At 44.3% G+C, this 15,586-nt stretch overlaps 6 protein-coding genes across 6 annotated transcripts; 2 read left to right on the top strand and 4 right to left on the bottom strand.

Moving 5' to 3' along the window:
- Positions 1–957: 957 nt before the first annotated feature.
- Positions 958–3,410, bottom strand: GGI43DRAFT_418340 (uncharacterized protein). Its single transcript, XM_083207535.1, has 4 exons — positions 2,279–3,410; positions 1,968–2,216; positions 1,635–1,917; positions 958–1,570 (listed from the first exon to the last, which is right to left on the bottom strand). Exons 1-4 carry the CDS (start codon positions 3,361–3,363, stop codon positions 1,142–1,144), a joined length of 2,046 nt encoding a protein of 681 aa, XP_083055475.1. The 5' UTR covers positions 3,364–3,410; the 3' UTR covers positions 958–1,141.
- A 1,250-nt stretch (positions 3,411–4,660) lies between these two features.
- On the top strand, positions 4,661–6,790 carry GGI43DRAFT_431810 (uncharacterized protein; the record flags this gene model as incomplete). Its single annotated transcript, XM_083209461.1, has 3 exons — positions 4,661–4,753; positions 4,811–4,934; positions 5,184–6,790. 3 exons carry the CDS (start codon positions 4,661–4,663, stop codon positions 6,710–6,712), a joined length of 1,746 nt encoding a protein of 581 aa, XP_083055474.1. The 3' UTR covers positions 6,713–6,790.
- A 908-nt stretch (positions 6,791–7,698) lies between these two features.
- Positions 7,699–8,855, bottom strand: GGI43DRAFT_431806 (fumarylacetoacetate hydrolase family protein; the record flags this gene model as incomplete). Its single annotated transcript, XM_083209460.1, has 5 exons — positions 8,613–8,855; positions 8,479–8,559; positions 8,305–8,418; positions 7,906–8,230; positions 7,699–7,853 (listed from the first exon to the last, which is right to left on the bottom strand). The coding sequence occupies exons 1-5, from the start codon at positions 8,787–8,789 to the stop codon at positions 7,699–7,701; spliced, it is 852 nt and encodes a 283-aa protein (XP_083055473.1). The 5' UTR covers positions 8,790–8,855.
- A 1,090-nt stretch (positions 8,856–9,945) lies between these two features.
- On the top strand, positions 9,946–11,275 carry GGI43DRAFT_426348 (fungal specific transcription factor domain-containing protein; the record flags this gene model as incomplete). The annotated part of the gene is made up of 2 exons (XM_083208629.1): positions 9,946–11,068; positions 11,127–11,275. The coding sequence occupies 2 exons, from the start codon at positions 9,946–9,948 to the stop codon at positions 11,273–11,275; spliced, it is 1,272 nt and encodes a 423-aa protein (XP_083055472.1).
- Positions 11,276–11,625: 350 nt separating this feature from the next.
- Positions 11,626–12,690, bottom strand: GGI43DRAFT_426347 (Glyoxalase/Bleomycin resistance protein/Dihydroxybiphenyl dioxygenase; the record flags this gene model as incomplete). The annotated part of the gene is made up of 2 exons (XM_083208628.1): positions 11,626–12,161; positions 12,213–12,690. The coding sequence occupies 2 exons, from the start codon at positions 12,688–12,690 to the stop codon at positions 11,626–11,628; spliced, it is 1,014 nt and encodes a 337-aa protein (XP_083055471.1).
- Positions 12,691–13,737: 1,047 nt separating this feature from the next.
- On the bottom strand, positions 13,738–15,077 carry GGI43DRAFT_418333 (histidine acid phosphatase). Its single transcript, XM_083207534.1, has one exon. The coding sequence runs from the start codon at positions 15,041–15,043 to the stop codon at positions 13,772–13,774; it is 1,272 nt and encodes a 423-aa protein (XP_083055470.1). The 5' UTR covers positions 15,044–15,077; the 3' UTR covers positions 13,738–13,771.
- Between the last annotated feature and the right edge of the window lie 509 nt (positions 15,078–15,586).

The following is a 15,586-nucleotide window of genomic DNA, read 5'->3' as shown; positions in this document are numbered from 1 at the left end:
GAACTGCATTCATAAATAAAATTTATATTCTTCTGAAATCAGATCACTCTTCTACCGTAGCAACTGCAGACAAATAGAAATCTCTCCAGTTCTACCAACCAACATCCAACTCCATGGCCACCTTCTGAATACACTTTTCTCGTTTCGATATTTACTGTGTGTCCTATCCAGTTTTTTTGTCATCTTATAGGACTTGTCAAGTATATCACTAGAAGACAGTCGCTCTTTTTCGTCGGTAACGCAGTTTCAATAATGATACGGTCATTCCAATAATTTATATATAATCATAATCCCTTGGATTCTCAAGTTTGGTGTCGAAATTACTCCCAGGTGCAATCAATTACGCTAACAGGCCTAATAATAACATTAGCAATCCTATAAAATGGTTAAGTTCACTTAACAAGTATAGATATACGACTAACGTAGACAGATATGAATATTCTTCTCGATAAAAGCCTCGCGGTTTATGAATTGGACTTCAACGAGGTTTAGTTATGTAAAGCAATTATAATTCTTTCAAAGACGATATGAGCTATTCCAAAAATAGGTTATTCAATGCTCTAACTAACAAATATAAATTGAGAGCTATCATGAGAAAAAAACTATTCTAAGACAGCGCTACGACTGGCAGCGTAATTACCTACAAAGCCTTTCCCCCATCGGGGTTTCTCCTCTATATTAGCTTACTGACATAAATATTTATAAATTTCTTTTATCACGAGCAATGTAGCAAACAAGATTCATTAACTTTGGTTATTAGTTGATAAGCTTGCAGCCTGGCTAGTCCGATCTTGAAGGAACATAACCATATGAGGTGTACTAAGATAGAAACTAGCCCCTACCAACGTATCCATAGGATGTAGATTTGTGTATTTAGGCAGAGAGATATTTATGGTCGTTAATGATAAAATAAACAAACAATCAATCACTTTATGGCTTGCTATGGGTATAATTGGCAGTGGATTAAGTTTGAATTGAGTTATCCAGAGATGTCAAAATATATGGTTATAAACAAGCTGCAGGTAGCTTGCATTTGGTATTTTGTAACGCTACTGACACGTTGCGATGCCTGATCCTTTGATAATTGCTTCTGATAGCTGCAGCCGCTGTATCACAGCAATTGGCATCATCCTTGTTGACATCAAGGAACTTCTGAAGTCGGAATGCTTGACTCTGGCCACATATCTCCTTGTAATCCTAATGACTCGAGCCACGTCATCCACTCGGCATCTTGGGCTACTACATTAAAAATCTCGGGGTTCATGAAACCCACCAACTCGTGTTGATGCTCGTGTTGACGCGCCGTCAACCATTCAGACTTGTCCCCTTGAATAGGGTCGACATGGTTTAGGATCGAATCAAGACTTTTAGAAAAAATCGACTGGGCCTGTTTGCAGATTTGATAGTTACTCTGCCCTACTTCTGTCCAAGAATCGCAGCATGTTATTAAAACGCTGATATCTTGGATTATGCTGCTTCGATTGATAGTTAGTTGTTCCACAGGATGCTGATCTTGTCGCAGAAGCTCTAAGACAAGAACGCTAGCACAAGGCATGGCATAGAACACTAGCTGCAATATATGTAAGTATTCTAAGCTCGAGTTGACTCAAGTCTTCTGAAATCTCGCCACTTACAGCCCATTCCATATCTGCCCTGTGACCATGCAATAAATACCTTTTCCGCGTTGGTAGGAGGACAGCCTTAAGAATCTCTTGCGCGGTTATTAACATGCTCTCGCGACTTATTTCACTAGAACCAGCAAGCAGAGTGTTTAGAAGAAAGTCAGTGTAGAGATACTCCAATTGGAGGAAGTGTATCATAGCCGCCTTATTTTGATCTGCCCAGTGTTGCGCTGTGTCGCATTTCATATGCGACGGAATTGACTGCCACGTGGACTTTAACTTTTGTAAAACACGTCTAAAGCTAGCGTTAAGATTGATTGAATACATATTGGTTAGATTACTTACCCTGCTTTCACCTCAAGGTCTGTCGCTGCAGGCCCAAGCTTTAGCTCTAGAGCCTCTTCACGAACCATACACAGCATCAGTCGCGCTCGCTGGATGGAAACGGGAAGTACGGCCTTATCTTTACTCCAGCCATCGGCGTCTAAGTTTTCACGAGCTTTGAGGAGCGTTTCAGGTGTACCCATAAGAGCAGAGTCTGCTAGATCAAGGGGCATTTCGACCACGAAAAAGTGGCGACTAAGATGAACAGGTCTATAGCCAGTGCGATATCAGTAAAGGCCATACGTGGTTTAAGCCTAAGTATAAGATCCTACCGCAACGTAAAACTGGCACACACCTTGTCGAGGTCGTGTGCCGAAGCGATCGCTCTTTTTCGAATCTCTGTCATATAGAATGGTACAGAATTATCATTCTGGACCCCTTTGTGGAAACCCAAGGCAAAGAGGACGGACGACATGCTACCCACGAGCCGTAACGCATGGTACGAGTCATCACCAAAGCACCACGTGGCGAATAGGATTGTGAGCGTCAAGAACCACAGAGTAAGATCATTGATAGCTCCCATATAGTCGCAAAACGACTCGCACTTGATGCAAGCTTTAAAAGCCCTGCGCATTAATGTTTTGCGATCTAATTTCCACGTTTCGTGGGCAGACAAGCTAAACGGTTGGTCCTTTTCTCCACCAAGGTATATTCCGATTTGGGCACAGTACATGCCAATCATCTCCCAGCGCAAACCCTGTGTAGAGAATGTTGATTCCAATGCACCAGCAGTTGCAGATGGAGGAAATACAGGTGGTGAGGAGGTTCGATCAAATATCGCTTCAGATATAGATGCCAGATTTAGAGTTGAGCGATGATTTGACAGGCCTTGTATGCTGTTGTTCGTTGCGTCCCACACCGCCTTGACAAGAGGTCCATGAATACATGGGTCTGTCTCAAGAGTCATGTAGCTGTTAAGAGGTTCACCAATTTCAGTAACAAGTTCCAAAATATCATTCAATATTTTCGCTCCTTCTGAAATTGTTTGTTGATTGGGTAGAGAGGGCTGAGGTAGAGCTACACCAGTCCTTGTCAGGGCGGTATAAGAGGGGTGCGGGTGAGGAGTACTTGGGTCAGCAAAGGACATCAAGTTCCTGTTCATATTGATGAGCTCATAAGGGCTTGAAACTGTTGCGGTAGACCTAGGAATCTCTGGGTGATCGGCCGTCTCCCGGTCGCTTTGGGGCGTGGTCTGTTTCGCCATCGGAGCTGGATGGTAATGGCATTGTTGCTCTGACAGGCGGCGGCGCGCACACCTCCCACACACTGGTCGACTGTGGTCGCATCGAAGTTTAGACTTGCGGCATGGCTCACATGCGGAAAGTTGTCCGTTGCGTCGGACTCTATCAGTCATCATGAATTGCCACTTGCATGAATGACTGAGGAAGCAAGCAGGAGTACTCCGTACTGGTCCTATGAATGGGAATTGCGGGGTCCGAGAGGTTCCCTTGCAGCACTTCTAGCTGGTTCCCTAGTCCGAACTTAACGCGGCGAGCTCCGAAGCCGATCAACTGTAAAAATATACGGCCCTTAACAACCCCAACGGGAAATTAGTATGAGGTATACAACGATATTTCTTTTTCCCTTCCTTCTTATTAGGCATCTTTTTTCTTTATTTTTTTTATTCCTGCGTAAAATTTTAAGCTTCATTAGGCTGGTGCTTTGCAGCTAGCAGTTATCTCAGGTAGGCTTGCTTGATACCTTTCGCTTTGGCATTTCATTAATATTTATCAAGTTAAGTTTATGCTCGGCTAATAACCTGCTCCCGTAGAACCTATCATAAAACTACTAACGTGAGGAGCAAAGCTAGGGGCTAGATAATTTAGGTACCCTGGCATGCTAGCTAAGAACGGCAATAAAGCAAAAGATTGAGATGAGCCGCGTTCCCTGAATGATCAGCAGTATTCAGGATTGCTATAGATAAAATTAAAAACAAGTGAAGACAATAAAAGTTTTATAAATTTAAATTGGTTTTATAGTGCTGTCGCGGTGTAGCCTGCTACGTTGATCAGAGTATTACATTCCGGAGGCTATCAGTTGTACTAACGATGGCTTTAATTAATTCGATGCCACTCTGCAACACACGGAGAAAAATGAACAGGCGCGTCTGAGTACAAAAAAATACGAGAATTTAGGTGTTTACTTCAGAGCTTTGGATCTATTCATATGACAAGGTTCTCCAGCTCGCGGCTAGATGCTTCTGCCTTGCCACCTTTAGGCAAGATGATAGCACCAGGCGATAGCAGGCGTGGCTGTGTTTTCTAATAAATATTGATACCGATATATCTCCCTATATAACTGGACTTCAGTATCATCTAACCTTCCCCGTCGTGTTATTTCCTCCTGCAAGATGTAGGCCTACAAAGTAATCATCCATACTCGGGACCCACCAGACTACTTATGTACCCCAGAAGATCTTCCGATGAAGATCCTCCGATACGTGCGCTACGGAACAACATCAAAACAACCTGTACTACCTGGGGCCCAGCCGCATGAATTGGAACTGGATGGTATATGGCAAGTGCAGCATGCATCCCTGTCTAATAGAATGCTAGAAGCGGTTGACAGTAGATCATAATAACATAAGAAGAGCTTCCAGCTCCATCATATGAGTCCGAAACATTCCACATGAATTGACCAATATTCGCCAAATTATGGAAAATCTCGAATCAACTGAGATTGCTATTGTTGGGGCTGGTCCAGCTGGACTTACCTTGGCACTGTCTCTTGCCAAATTTCGCATTCGAGTAGGTACATCTCAGGATTCCGGCGTCGTAATGCATCCTATTTAACGAGAAATGTAGTCCGTTATTTTGGAGAAAGAACAAGAAATTACCAAAGACCCTCGGGGTGTATATCTGACTGGCGATGCCGTGAGAATCTTACACACCTTGGGCTTGGGCGACCAGCTGCCGTATATTGGACATGGTGTGTGATGGCAGCAAGCTCCATTTCAGAGCTGTGAGAAGTCAATGCTAACTGATTGACGAGTAGAGGTAGACAGAGTCAACTTTCATCAAACCTCATTTAGTTCCAAGCCATATTTTTCTATAAAAGTGGGCGACTCAAATTCGCTCGAGCAAGTGGTGCCTGAGGGGCTTCTCCAAATACAGCCCAGACTAGGTATAGTAGTGAAATTATTATGTCGCACCAACTCATTCAACTGACAAATATCAGAAAGAGTCTTGAGAAGCCAAGTACAAAAGTCCCCTTGGTGTATTCTCCGTACGGGGTGTACCGTGACATCGCGGCTGCTGGACGATCCTCCTACAATCGAGTACGCAGACCAAGACGATAAAACACATCGCCTAACCTGCCAGTGGTTAATTGGGGCAGACGGCAAGGTGGGTGTTGTTAGGAAGCACTTCCTTGAGCCATCTGCAGGCATCAAGCAGGAAGATGGCACATATCCGTACGATGGAACTTGGGTGGCTGCAAATTTGAGGATGTCTCTACCTACTCGCGAGAGCCATCCTAACTTTCCACTATGGAGCCTTGGGTACAAGCCAAATGACGTATACGATTTATTTTGGCCAAAAGGTTGGCACTTTTGTAGCCCACCGGGCAAGGCGACTGCTGCTGGAAGATTCGGCCCGCACGAGGAACGGCTATGGCGCCACGAATTTCGGCAAGATGACATTGACGATACAACAAAGGTTGAAGAGCTCCTCTGGGAACATATTACACCAATGATTACTCGTGATCGAGACAATCAAGGTCGCAAATTGTCGACGCCAGTCACTTATCCCCGCGATTGTATAACAGTCCTTCGCTGCCGACCGTTCAGATTCACTCAAAGAGTGGTTAACAGATGGTTCGACAAGCGTACCATCCTTGTTGGCGATGCTGCACACGTCTTCCCTCCATTCGCTGGCCAAGGCATAGCAAGTGGATTGCGTGATGCACACCAACTAGCGTGGCGACTTTCCTTGCTGGTAACTCGTGGCGGCTGCAACACCAACGACATCGCCTCTTCTCACGACATTCTCAGTTCGTGGGCATTGGAGCGGAGGAAAAGTGTCGACGACGCTGCCTTTTTTTCCATGCTCAATGGCAGGTTATGTAACGAAGAAACCCCATTATGGGTCTTTCTAGCTCTCAAATTTCAAATGTTTCTGGATCGGTCCGAGCTCCTTCCGCGTAAATTAGACCCGCAGAATCAGAAGGAACGAAAAGGGTTTTCTGATGTTGGAGGAGGATTCTTTGCAAAAGACTACAATGGGGGTGGCCGTATGGCGCAGGTTTATATGTGTTCGATCCTCAAGAGGACGCTGGTTCTCTCTGATGCCCTTCTTGAGATGTCACCAAGTGCATTCACACTTGTTATAGTGACTGCAAGCGAGGATTCTCAAAGATTCTACGACGAGGCCAAGTCGGCCGTTCTAAACGCCTCGATTGATGCGTCTGTATTGTCAGAAGAATCCATAATACTTGTGAACCCTCAAGTGCGAACGTTTAAGGACTGCGCGGTACAGGGAGGACCAGACAATTTAGAGATATTCTATCCATATGTCCCTGATGAAACCGTTCTTCAAGGCTATCCTAGCAAGTATGATGCTTGTGCATATATTGATCGTCTTGGTCGATTCACTAGGTTTGCGGTAGTTCGAGCAGATCTTTTCATCTTTTCTTGTGCTAATTCTGCGCTGGAATTGATTGAATGTTTAGGACTTTTGCGAGCAAAGCTGAAAGACACAATCGAGTAATGTTAACTCATCGAATCGCGTCTTGCCAAAATAACTTGCTCAGTAGTTGCTTTCCATGGTCTCGAAGGCACATTATTTCTAAATGTGTAGTAATTAAATGAGCTAAATTATGGGATTGCTTATCCGGTATCCAAGCAGGCTTATTTGGTATCCAAAAGAGTGGAATTTCCGCTGCTTAAAGTTAACACACACGTGATTATAAAATTTACAAAAGTAACTTAAAGTAAATATACTAAGCTAATTTTTTTTACTTCTTATATATATTTATACTACTAATCTAATATAGCTATTAGCTTTAACTTACCTACTAAGTATACGCTGTAATTTAATTAATAAGCGCTGTATTTTATAAGTAAATGTTATAATTTAATTAATAGGCGCTGGATTTTTAAAGATAGTGGAAGTAAAGCCTTATAATTTAATAGATAAGTGCTGTAATTTAGCGCCTAAGTTAATATATTATTGTAGCTAAAGTTATAGTACTTTCTTATACAAGCCCCGTTATTTTTGAATACCAAATAAGCCTGCTTGGATACCGGATAAGCAATCCCTAAATTATAGACCGCTTCTTTCGCACACATGTTAACATTTCAAAGGTCTGATTTTGTAAGTCGTGGCTGGGAGTTGAAGAAAGGCCCCTACTCTGCCAAATCAACTGTAGAAAATTCTTCGGTATGTAGCAATAGGGAAGGGGACTTGTATGAACAGAGGAAAGCACTACACAGTTTGAACGAGTGCGTAAAAGCATTTAGATGGCAGAAAGATGGTTACGAAAATGTTTCAAGGTTTCAAATCTTTATAGAAGAAAATATTAACTTGTCTACCTTTCGAGTCTAAAACACCTCAAAATATCGAGTAAAATGAGGTCCTAAATCCAGCTGGTGGCAATAATTACTATGAGCCGTTGAATAAAGACGATCACCCGAGTTATGGCTGTTACTCTGGGTATCCGTTAGGTATGCAAATTAACAATTATAAATGCCTACCTACTTGAAAGAGATTTCATTTCTTAGAATTCCAACATTCTCCATCTCAATTTCCATTACATCACCATTTTGAAGAAACGACTTTGGCTTCATGAAAACTCCAACTCCTGCTGCCGTACCTGTCATCACTGCAGTACCGGCTGGAATCGTTGTGCCTGGGTAAGTTATTAGTAACACATGAACAGAATGAGCATTATACTAATATACCTTGACTCATATGACTTAGCACCTTAGAGGGCGAGAAAATCATGTCTTTCGTAATATCAGCTATTTGGCGAACTTCCCCATTAACCTTTGTAATCACGCGGTATCCTACCCCGTTGACGAACAATTCGGGGCTAATCAACGTGGGACCGATTGGCGCAAACTTATCGAACGCTTTGGCAAAGAAAAATTGTCCTCCTGAGTTCTGAGGAAGCTGAAATTTGCGGCAGCTGATATCGTTACCAACTGTGTAGCCAAGTATGTATTTGTCGGCGTCTTGAGGAGATATATCCTTGCAATCCTTTGACGTTACGAAAACGAGCTCTCCCTTGAGGATAGTAGTAGCGCAGTCAGCAGAACCGACGCGGTAGTTGTGTGGATATAGAACGTCACATTACTTACCTCGTAGTCTAATAGACTTCTCGCACAAAAGTCATTAACTTGAATTGCTTCGCCGGGGTGTGCCAACGACGCGGCAGGCTTTGTCCAAAGAGGTGGGTAAGCAGTTGTCGGCAGCTGTTGGAGCTCATTGTTAGTCTCCATGGGTGTTGTATTTGGGAAATTTGCAGTGCATACGTTGGCTTCTTTGGCATGGCTATGATAATTTAAGCCCACGCAGTATATCGGGATGTTGTCGAGCGGTAATGGTGCCAATAGCTTCCAAATCTCATTAGACGTAGCAAGAACTTGAGGGTTTCAAATTGTCTTACCTTGAGAACAGTTACGACTGTGGCACTTTTTGCTTCAATGAGATCCGCGGCCGTCCTGTATCCTTCTAGCTTGGTACCTTGAGCTGGTGGCCCGTCGGCGTTAGGGCCAATGTCAGCAAAATAAGAACTATTGTCTTCCTCGCAAACGAAGCGAACCAACCGCGAAAATCCAACCATATTTGAAGTCACAAACGGAATATTTTCTACTCGTACCACTGCGGGTGCTGCGGAGGCATTTCCTTAATATATTGCCAACATTAACCATGGTATACGTACTGCTGTCGGAACGCCACTTTTCCTTTACTAGCTTGTCGTGTGGCGCTGCCATTTCGGAGGATCTAACGTTGATTTCGGAGCATCTCAAAAGCCCCGCGTTGATGGAAGTCCCCACATCTCATATTATTCCGGAATCACCACTGGACTCCAAACTTCATTCTACAATCCATTTTTTGTCGCCTGAGCCATTGAGCCATTGCAATAAAGCTTTCTAGTCTTTAATAGGATAGGACAACTCTTAGAAAGTGGCAATGGCAATGTTGCGCCGCTCAGGCAGGAACCCGGAAGAGCCGCCTTACTCGGAGGATCAAGCTACGCCAACCTCGAGAGTTTGTGACAATTGCATTCGGTGAGCCATGCCCATCTGTGAGGATTGCGCCATCTCGTATTATGGTAGCTGATGTCAAGCCCAGGAAGAAAGTCAAATGTCAGTATATATGCTCTTACATGTGGTTTGTATGACATGGACTGAGTAACACAATACATGGGTAGGTGATCAAGGACGACCAGCATGCTCTCGCTGCTTAGAACGTGATCATGCATGTATTTACTCCTCGGCTCGGCGCAAACCTGGTCCACCTCGAGGGTCGCGCCGAGGTACTTTGAAGCCAAGCAGCGTACAACGAAGCTCTGGTAAGTCTCGACGTCCTCTCCACTTGATGCGTTACGTCATATCTGGCAAATCAAGTTGATAATAATGCCACTCTATAGAGCGCTATCATGGCTCGCCAAGCCTCAACCATTCGGGGCACATAGAGCTTCATAGTACGTTACATGGCGTCATTCAAAATGCTGGTCAACTTGAAGAGCATCAACAATTCATTGAGAAGCTACAATCACAACCTAGGACCTCAGGATCATCCATCTCTTCTGAGGTAAGAATAAATGCTGAAGAAGAAAGATATTTGTAAGTTCATTTCACGCATATGCCAGAAGCTGTAATGGCTAATGATCTCCTGGGTGATATAGATTACAGGAATTTTGGGCTACAATTCACCATGCTATTCCACTCTTCTCCAGCCCAAGTAGCTATGCAGATTCTACGCAAAGTCAGGACATGGCACGAACAATTTCACTACTTACAGCCAAACTGGTACAGTTCTCATTTGCTTCGATTGATGCAATAGAACTTGAATCTCAGATTGAGAGACTCCTTAGCATAGGTGCTTTGCAAGAGGAATTGTTAGGAAATTCGCCATCGCTGGACCAGCTGCGCAAAGCTTGCTTATTGTCATTTTACGAATTTCATCAATTTCCTGGGCAACAGGTGTGGATGAGAGTAGCGAAGCTAGTGCGAATAGCATACTGGATTGGCCTTGATTGTTTCGATACTAAGTGGAGGGTCTTTCTTCACAGAGAAAGTATGACCCAAGAGAAAATCGATGATTGGAGGCTATTATGGTGGTGCATATACCGCCTTGACTCATATGCGAACCTTGCCTCCGGGACGCCATACATGGTCGAAGAAGGAAATATTCGTACCTCGCTGCCCAAGAGTGCGACATCAACGTTGCAAATGCCTCCTGAATTCTCCAAGTCGACAGATCTGCTGTTGCTGCCGCCTCATTTAAACCAACTACAGGACCTTTTACCGACTATCGCTTCAGATACGCCGGAGACAGCAGATTTTAATATTCATTTAGTCACTGTTACAGCGATGCGTCAAGTCGGGCGTGGTTTGAGGCAGTACCTCTTGAATAGGGATGAAGCCTCCAAGAACAGGCCAAAGGAACTACAAGACCAACTGTCTGTGCTCAGACTCTCTCTCCCGCCCCATTTTCTCAACCCCATGCGTAACGCATTGCAAAACGAATCACCTATGATGCATCATGCTAGGTTGGTATCAACCCTTCACCTCCACATGTCGAAACTTTTAATTGCTCTCCTGTGCTGCGGGCAATGCGCCGAAGGCGAAGAGTGGCTGCTGGCCTGGCAACAAGTTTTAGAAACGGCCCAGGATATTGCGACGATCTTGGCGCAATGGAATCCTACATATTCTCTATGTGTAGACCCTGCAATATGTTTCATAATATTTACTGCACTTATATTTATTCATATTCATACGAAGACGGAAATCGTTTCATATTCCCATTTGACTAATCTTGGGCGTCATGAGTCAGTTTTACTCCTACAGTTGGAACATTTTGCTAGGCACTGGACATTATCAAGGCTCCTTATCTGTAAGCTGATCCTTTCATACCAAATCGTATAGTGGAATTACTTTAACATTGGCTCTAGTATCTTTCAAGGGTGTCAAAGAAACATTGAAAGGTCCATTGTCAGGCCGTCATATCCAGTATATTATCTCTCACTTTGAGGCACCACTGCACCCTAGATGGCTACAGTTCCTCTCGTCCATCCAGATCAATCTTGAAAATTGTGCCTAGTTCAGAAAGCAATCATGACTTAGTTTTAGAAATGGTACCCACCTATCTGAATTGAAGGACGAAAAATTGAAACTCTCTATATTACTCTGGCCCATTCTGATTTGTCTATATAGTTAATCCCTGAAAGATAACTCTAAGGTGTATATAAAGAAAAAGGAGAAACATAAGCTGTTTCGACCATAGTCTTCTCTGACATGCATAACTGGGTCTTATGTAATTAGGCCAGACGACGCTACTCGGTTTCAAACTGTTTGTATTTTGAAGATAGTCATCGAATATAATTCTCCGCCATTTTTCTGTAGAGCGGACCAGTTGAATCTACGGCCTTTCAATACCCTAATCTGATGATTTCAAGCACCCTTGCCCCCAAAATCCTTTGGCACCTCTGGGCCCCAAACCGAAAATGGTCCAACAACGTCTCTCCTTGTCGGAGTATGTTTATTGACGACATCACCATCGGCATAGTGTTCAATTTTGAACCCACTTGAATCGCCCCAGTAGTCAAATATTTGACTTCCGAGCACGTGGCGGCCCACTCCCCAGACACTTTTCCAGCCCTTCTTGGCTAACCAGTCGTGGCCAAGCAATTGGGTATCAAAATCCGCCACTTCATATGAGGTATGGTGGACAAATGTCTTCTTAACATGAGGCTCTGCCCGTTGCATAAAAAAGCAGTGGTGGTCTGAGTACTCTTCGCCAAGATCGAGGTGCATAAAAGTCAAAACATCCATGTTGGAAAAGTCCCAGTGATACAATATATCGGAGGGCACAAAGTTGAAGTTTGATGTATACCATTCAAGTTCGCGATCAAATTCGGGTACGACATAACCGAAGTGACCCAATTTGTGTACAAGAGCTGGACCAGAGTGATAACGTTGAAATTTACCTGAGATGCGTCAGCGCCTCTTCATAGGCTCACGGTTGTTTAAGTACTCGCCTAATCTTGGTTTGTTGAATGGCTTATTAAACGCACCCTGTTGCTCATGTGTCGCTGTAGGCTCTTCTTCCGACGTCATTCTCTCTTCTTGTCCATAAATTACATGGAAGAAAGTGTCATCTGGAAGGCTAAAGCTAATCATTTTACCACCACCTGGGGCAGTATTCAAGTCCGTTGCCTTTGCCCCTTTGATCCTACTTGCTTTTTGGAACTCTTCTTCTGACGCTGCAACAAACGCTGGCCCTAGAAACCGAGGCTTACCGTCTTTGCTTTTGGTTGCCACGTAGACATAAGGGTCTATACCGTACCCACGAAAATATATATGATCTTTAGCAACCTTGGCTTCGACAAATCCAAAATCTTTTGCGAATTCTCTAAATTTGTCTAGATTGGGGTGTTCAAAGTAGACATGACTGATACGAGCAAGTTGAACCTTGGAAGGCTCATTCGTGATCGGGGGAATGAGCATATCAGGCATAATAGCTTCCCGAATAGATCTCGGCAGCGTTGTGAGAAAAGAAAGTGCAAAACTCAGCCCAGGCATTTTATTGAGAAGGGGTGGCGCATCTCTCCTTTCCGCAGTAATTGTGCTTATTATTTATAAGGATCAAATCTGTAGCAAGGTCAATATATCGAATAGCCCCGTCATCTCCTTTTTGTGCAGTAAATTAATGTTTCCTTCCGGATTGGTCAAGTCGCGGTAGGCTATTCTTTTCCACCAACTGTTCATATTTAGTGTCCTAGACGCGGAAGATCTACCATTACTTCGGAGGGATTTTCGTACTGTGGGGCCTGCGGAGGATTGATGTCTAGAGCCTTAGATCGGAGCAACTACTACAATTCCGTGCTGCATTATTCGTACTTTGTTATCTATGCGCTGCGATCGGGGTTTGCGTTACTAATTGGCTCTTACTGGCCTTACTATTACGTGTGCCTCTAAGCTAACCCAACCATATCACTAATATTTGTAATCTATTCTGTATCCGATTTATAAGTAGCTATTACTTTTTGACGTATTTTCAATTCTATCTCGCTTTATGGCTATTTTCCAGATTTTTCTTACCTAAAAAAACTTCAGTGAACATCTGAATTGAGATTTTGCAAGTCTAGAACTAGCCGAAACAGCTTCCCAGGAAGAGTACGGCAAACCATACTTAATTCGCCAAAAGAACGCTCTTTTTTTGACTAGCTCATAAAAATATGAAGATGTGCATTCAACCAGAGCTAACCAGAGTATGAAAACTTAGACGAAAAAAAAAGTAAGTATCTTTGTGATTATTGCAGAACAAGAGGAGGAGTGAGAAGCAGTTCCCTGTTTGTTCAATCAAAAGGACTACTTGTTGCTAGATTATTTTCTGAAGTGATACTAGAATAGATATAACGTATGATCAATAATGAATACAAAGCTCTATACATGTCGATTGACGCAGACGTCACACTTCGGTATAGCGAAGAAAAGCAGTAGCTTAAGTAGTTCGAAACAAGCCTAGTTCTATTGCACAATTCAACGCAGATTGAAGTTAGGGCGCTTCCTTTATGTTATATAAGGTATAGGTTTATCAGGGTTGAACGACGTATTCCCATGGCAAGTCTAGATCTGTCAGAAATGTGGTTTTGGCTTGCAATCCCTCGGCTGCCAACATCTGGACAACAGCACATGACTGCGGTCCAAAGCAGTTATGGACAAAATTGCCTGACTTGTTTTGCTTGTTAGCTACGATCTCTTGGTACTGCGCTAATGGACATGAGCGGCCAGGCCCAGAGTCGCATCCAACAACGGGGTAGATCGCATCGTTCAGTAGGATACGAACGTAGGGTCCGTCCGCGCCATCGCAGGTCAGTCTCTCAAACGTAATTGTCCCACGCATAGTCACAAAATGCGAGGCGATATACTTCTGGTCATTAGGGATGTACGTAGGCGGTAGAGACGGCTCGTTATCAAACACTCCAATGCTCGAGACCAGCTGGTTTATCTGGCCGTCGTTCGTAAACGTAGCAATAAGGGGAGGCAGGCGGTACGGTGCCAACGACTTCGACATATATTCCTTGCCCGGGCCGTCGACGAAGCGCGATATCACTGCGGAGAGAAAGGGTAGCATGAATGTGTTGTTCTTGACGGCGCCGGGGCCAGAGCCGTAGTAATACCGAATATCCTGCGCGTATTCGAAGCCGCGAAGCTCATCCTCGGTGAACAAGGCACAAAATGGACTCGTTGTGCCTGTTATTTGCGACTCAAAGCCGCAGAGTACCGGGAACTGCGAGACGTCTGATATTGTGAAGTTCAAGGCACCGGGAGGGGTGATAAGCGCATTGAGACGGGCGGCAAAGGCTGGCAAGTAAATATTGTTCCATGTCGTCGCATTGATCCCGCCAGAGGTATCGCGGTACATGGGGCAGAGATCTGACGGCGCAAGTGAGTTCGCGACGGCGCGCGGGTCTGTGTTATTGAGCACGTAGATGGAGCCCAGCGTTGTGGCATTCGGACCTAAATATCCGCGCACGAACAGGCGGGCCGAGTCGATTACGCGAGGCTGGTGCTCCTGGTACATGTTCGCCCACGCCACGAACGTCTGATTTTCAGAATAGAGCTGTGGGTATCGTGTGCGATACGTATAGCCCATATCGTACAGCTCTTTGTAGCCGCCAAGAGAAATCTGAGACATCTCCAGGTCAGGATTGCGCAACACTGGCTTCCATGTTGATATGAACGACAGCGGCTCGTGAACCTGGAATGGCGGTGCGCCTTGGATTTTTGATTGCAATGCCATCCATACAGAGTAGGAACCAGGATCTGGGTAGCGAGACCCATGCCGGCTCGTGAATGCTACCATGTCAACGGAACAACCAGCCGGGGTCTGATATGAGATATTGTGAACGTCAGGGCCTGAAAACGTGATCAGTCAGTATGAGGATGCCAGGCGGGTAATCTAGACTTGCCTGAAAACCATGGAGAGCTCCCTCCGAGATATGGCGGAAACTGAGCACTGATTGTCCCTGGGCCTGCTCCGACTCTGGCGCCAGCTTGGCTTGCTGCCAGCCCTCTGAGTACGAGTAAAACAATAGTAACGAGAGTTAGTTTCATTTTGAGAAAAATTAAAATTCTAGCAAACTCCTTTGCAAAGTAGCAACATCACTTCACTCTAAGTTATGCCTAGGGGCAGAAATCGCATTTTTAAAGTATATCACCACGAAATTCTTCTATGTTTTGGTCCAGGGTAGAGGTATGCATAATGAAATTAACCGGGTCTAAGGAAATCCAACTGTATGTATCTGTAAATAGAGTGCCAAATATATGCCTCTGTGAAGAGCAGGATCAAGTTGATCTTGCTGCTTCTGATCCAATAGACTGAGCTGGGAAGGAACACGTGCCCGTT

This window comes from Trichoderma evansii (genome assembly GCF_050947405.1).
Source record: "Trichoderma evansii strain SZMC 28006 chromosome Unknown GGI43scaffold_35, whole genome shotgun sequence".
NCBI classification, from domain to species: Eukaryota; Fungi; Ascomycota; class Sordariomycetes; order Hypocreales; family Hypocreaceae; genus Trichoderma; species Trichoderma evansii.
This window is presented reverse-complemented; position numbering and strand designations above follow the sequence as displayed.

Coding starts and splice junctions, on each gene's coding strand:
- GGI43DRAFT_418340 (XM_083207535.1), bottom strand. CDS start 3,363: ATGATGACTGATAGAGTCCGACGCAACGGACAACTTTCCGCATGTGAG. Junction 2,217..2,278: donor TGTGCCAGTTTTACGTTGCG/GTAGGATCTTAT, acceptor CACTGGCTATAG/ACCTGTTCATCTTAGTCGCC. Junction 1,918..1,967: donor GACCTTGAGGTGAAAGCAGG/GTAAGTAATCTA, acceptor CGCTAGCTTTAG/ACGTGTTTTACAAAAGTTAA.
- GGI43DRAFT_418333 (XM_083207534.1), bottom strand. CDS start 15,043: ATGGTAGCATTCACGAGCCGGCATGGGTCTCGCTACCCAGATCCTGGT.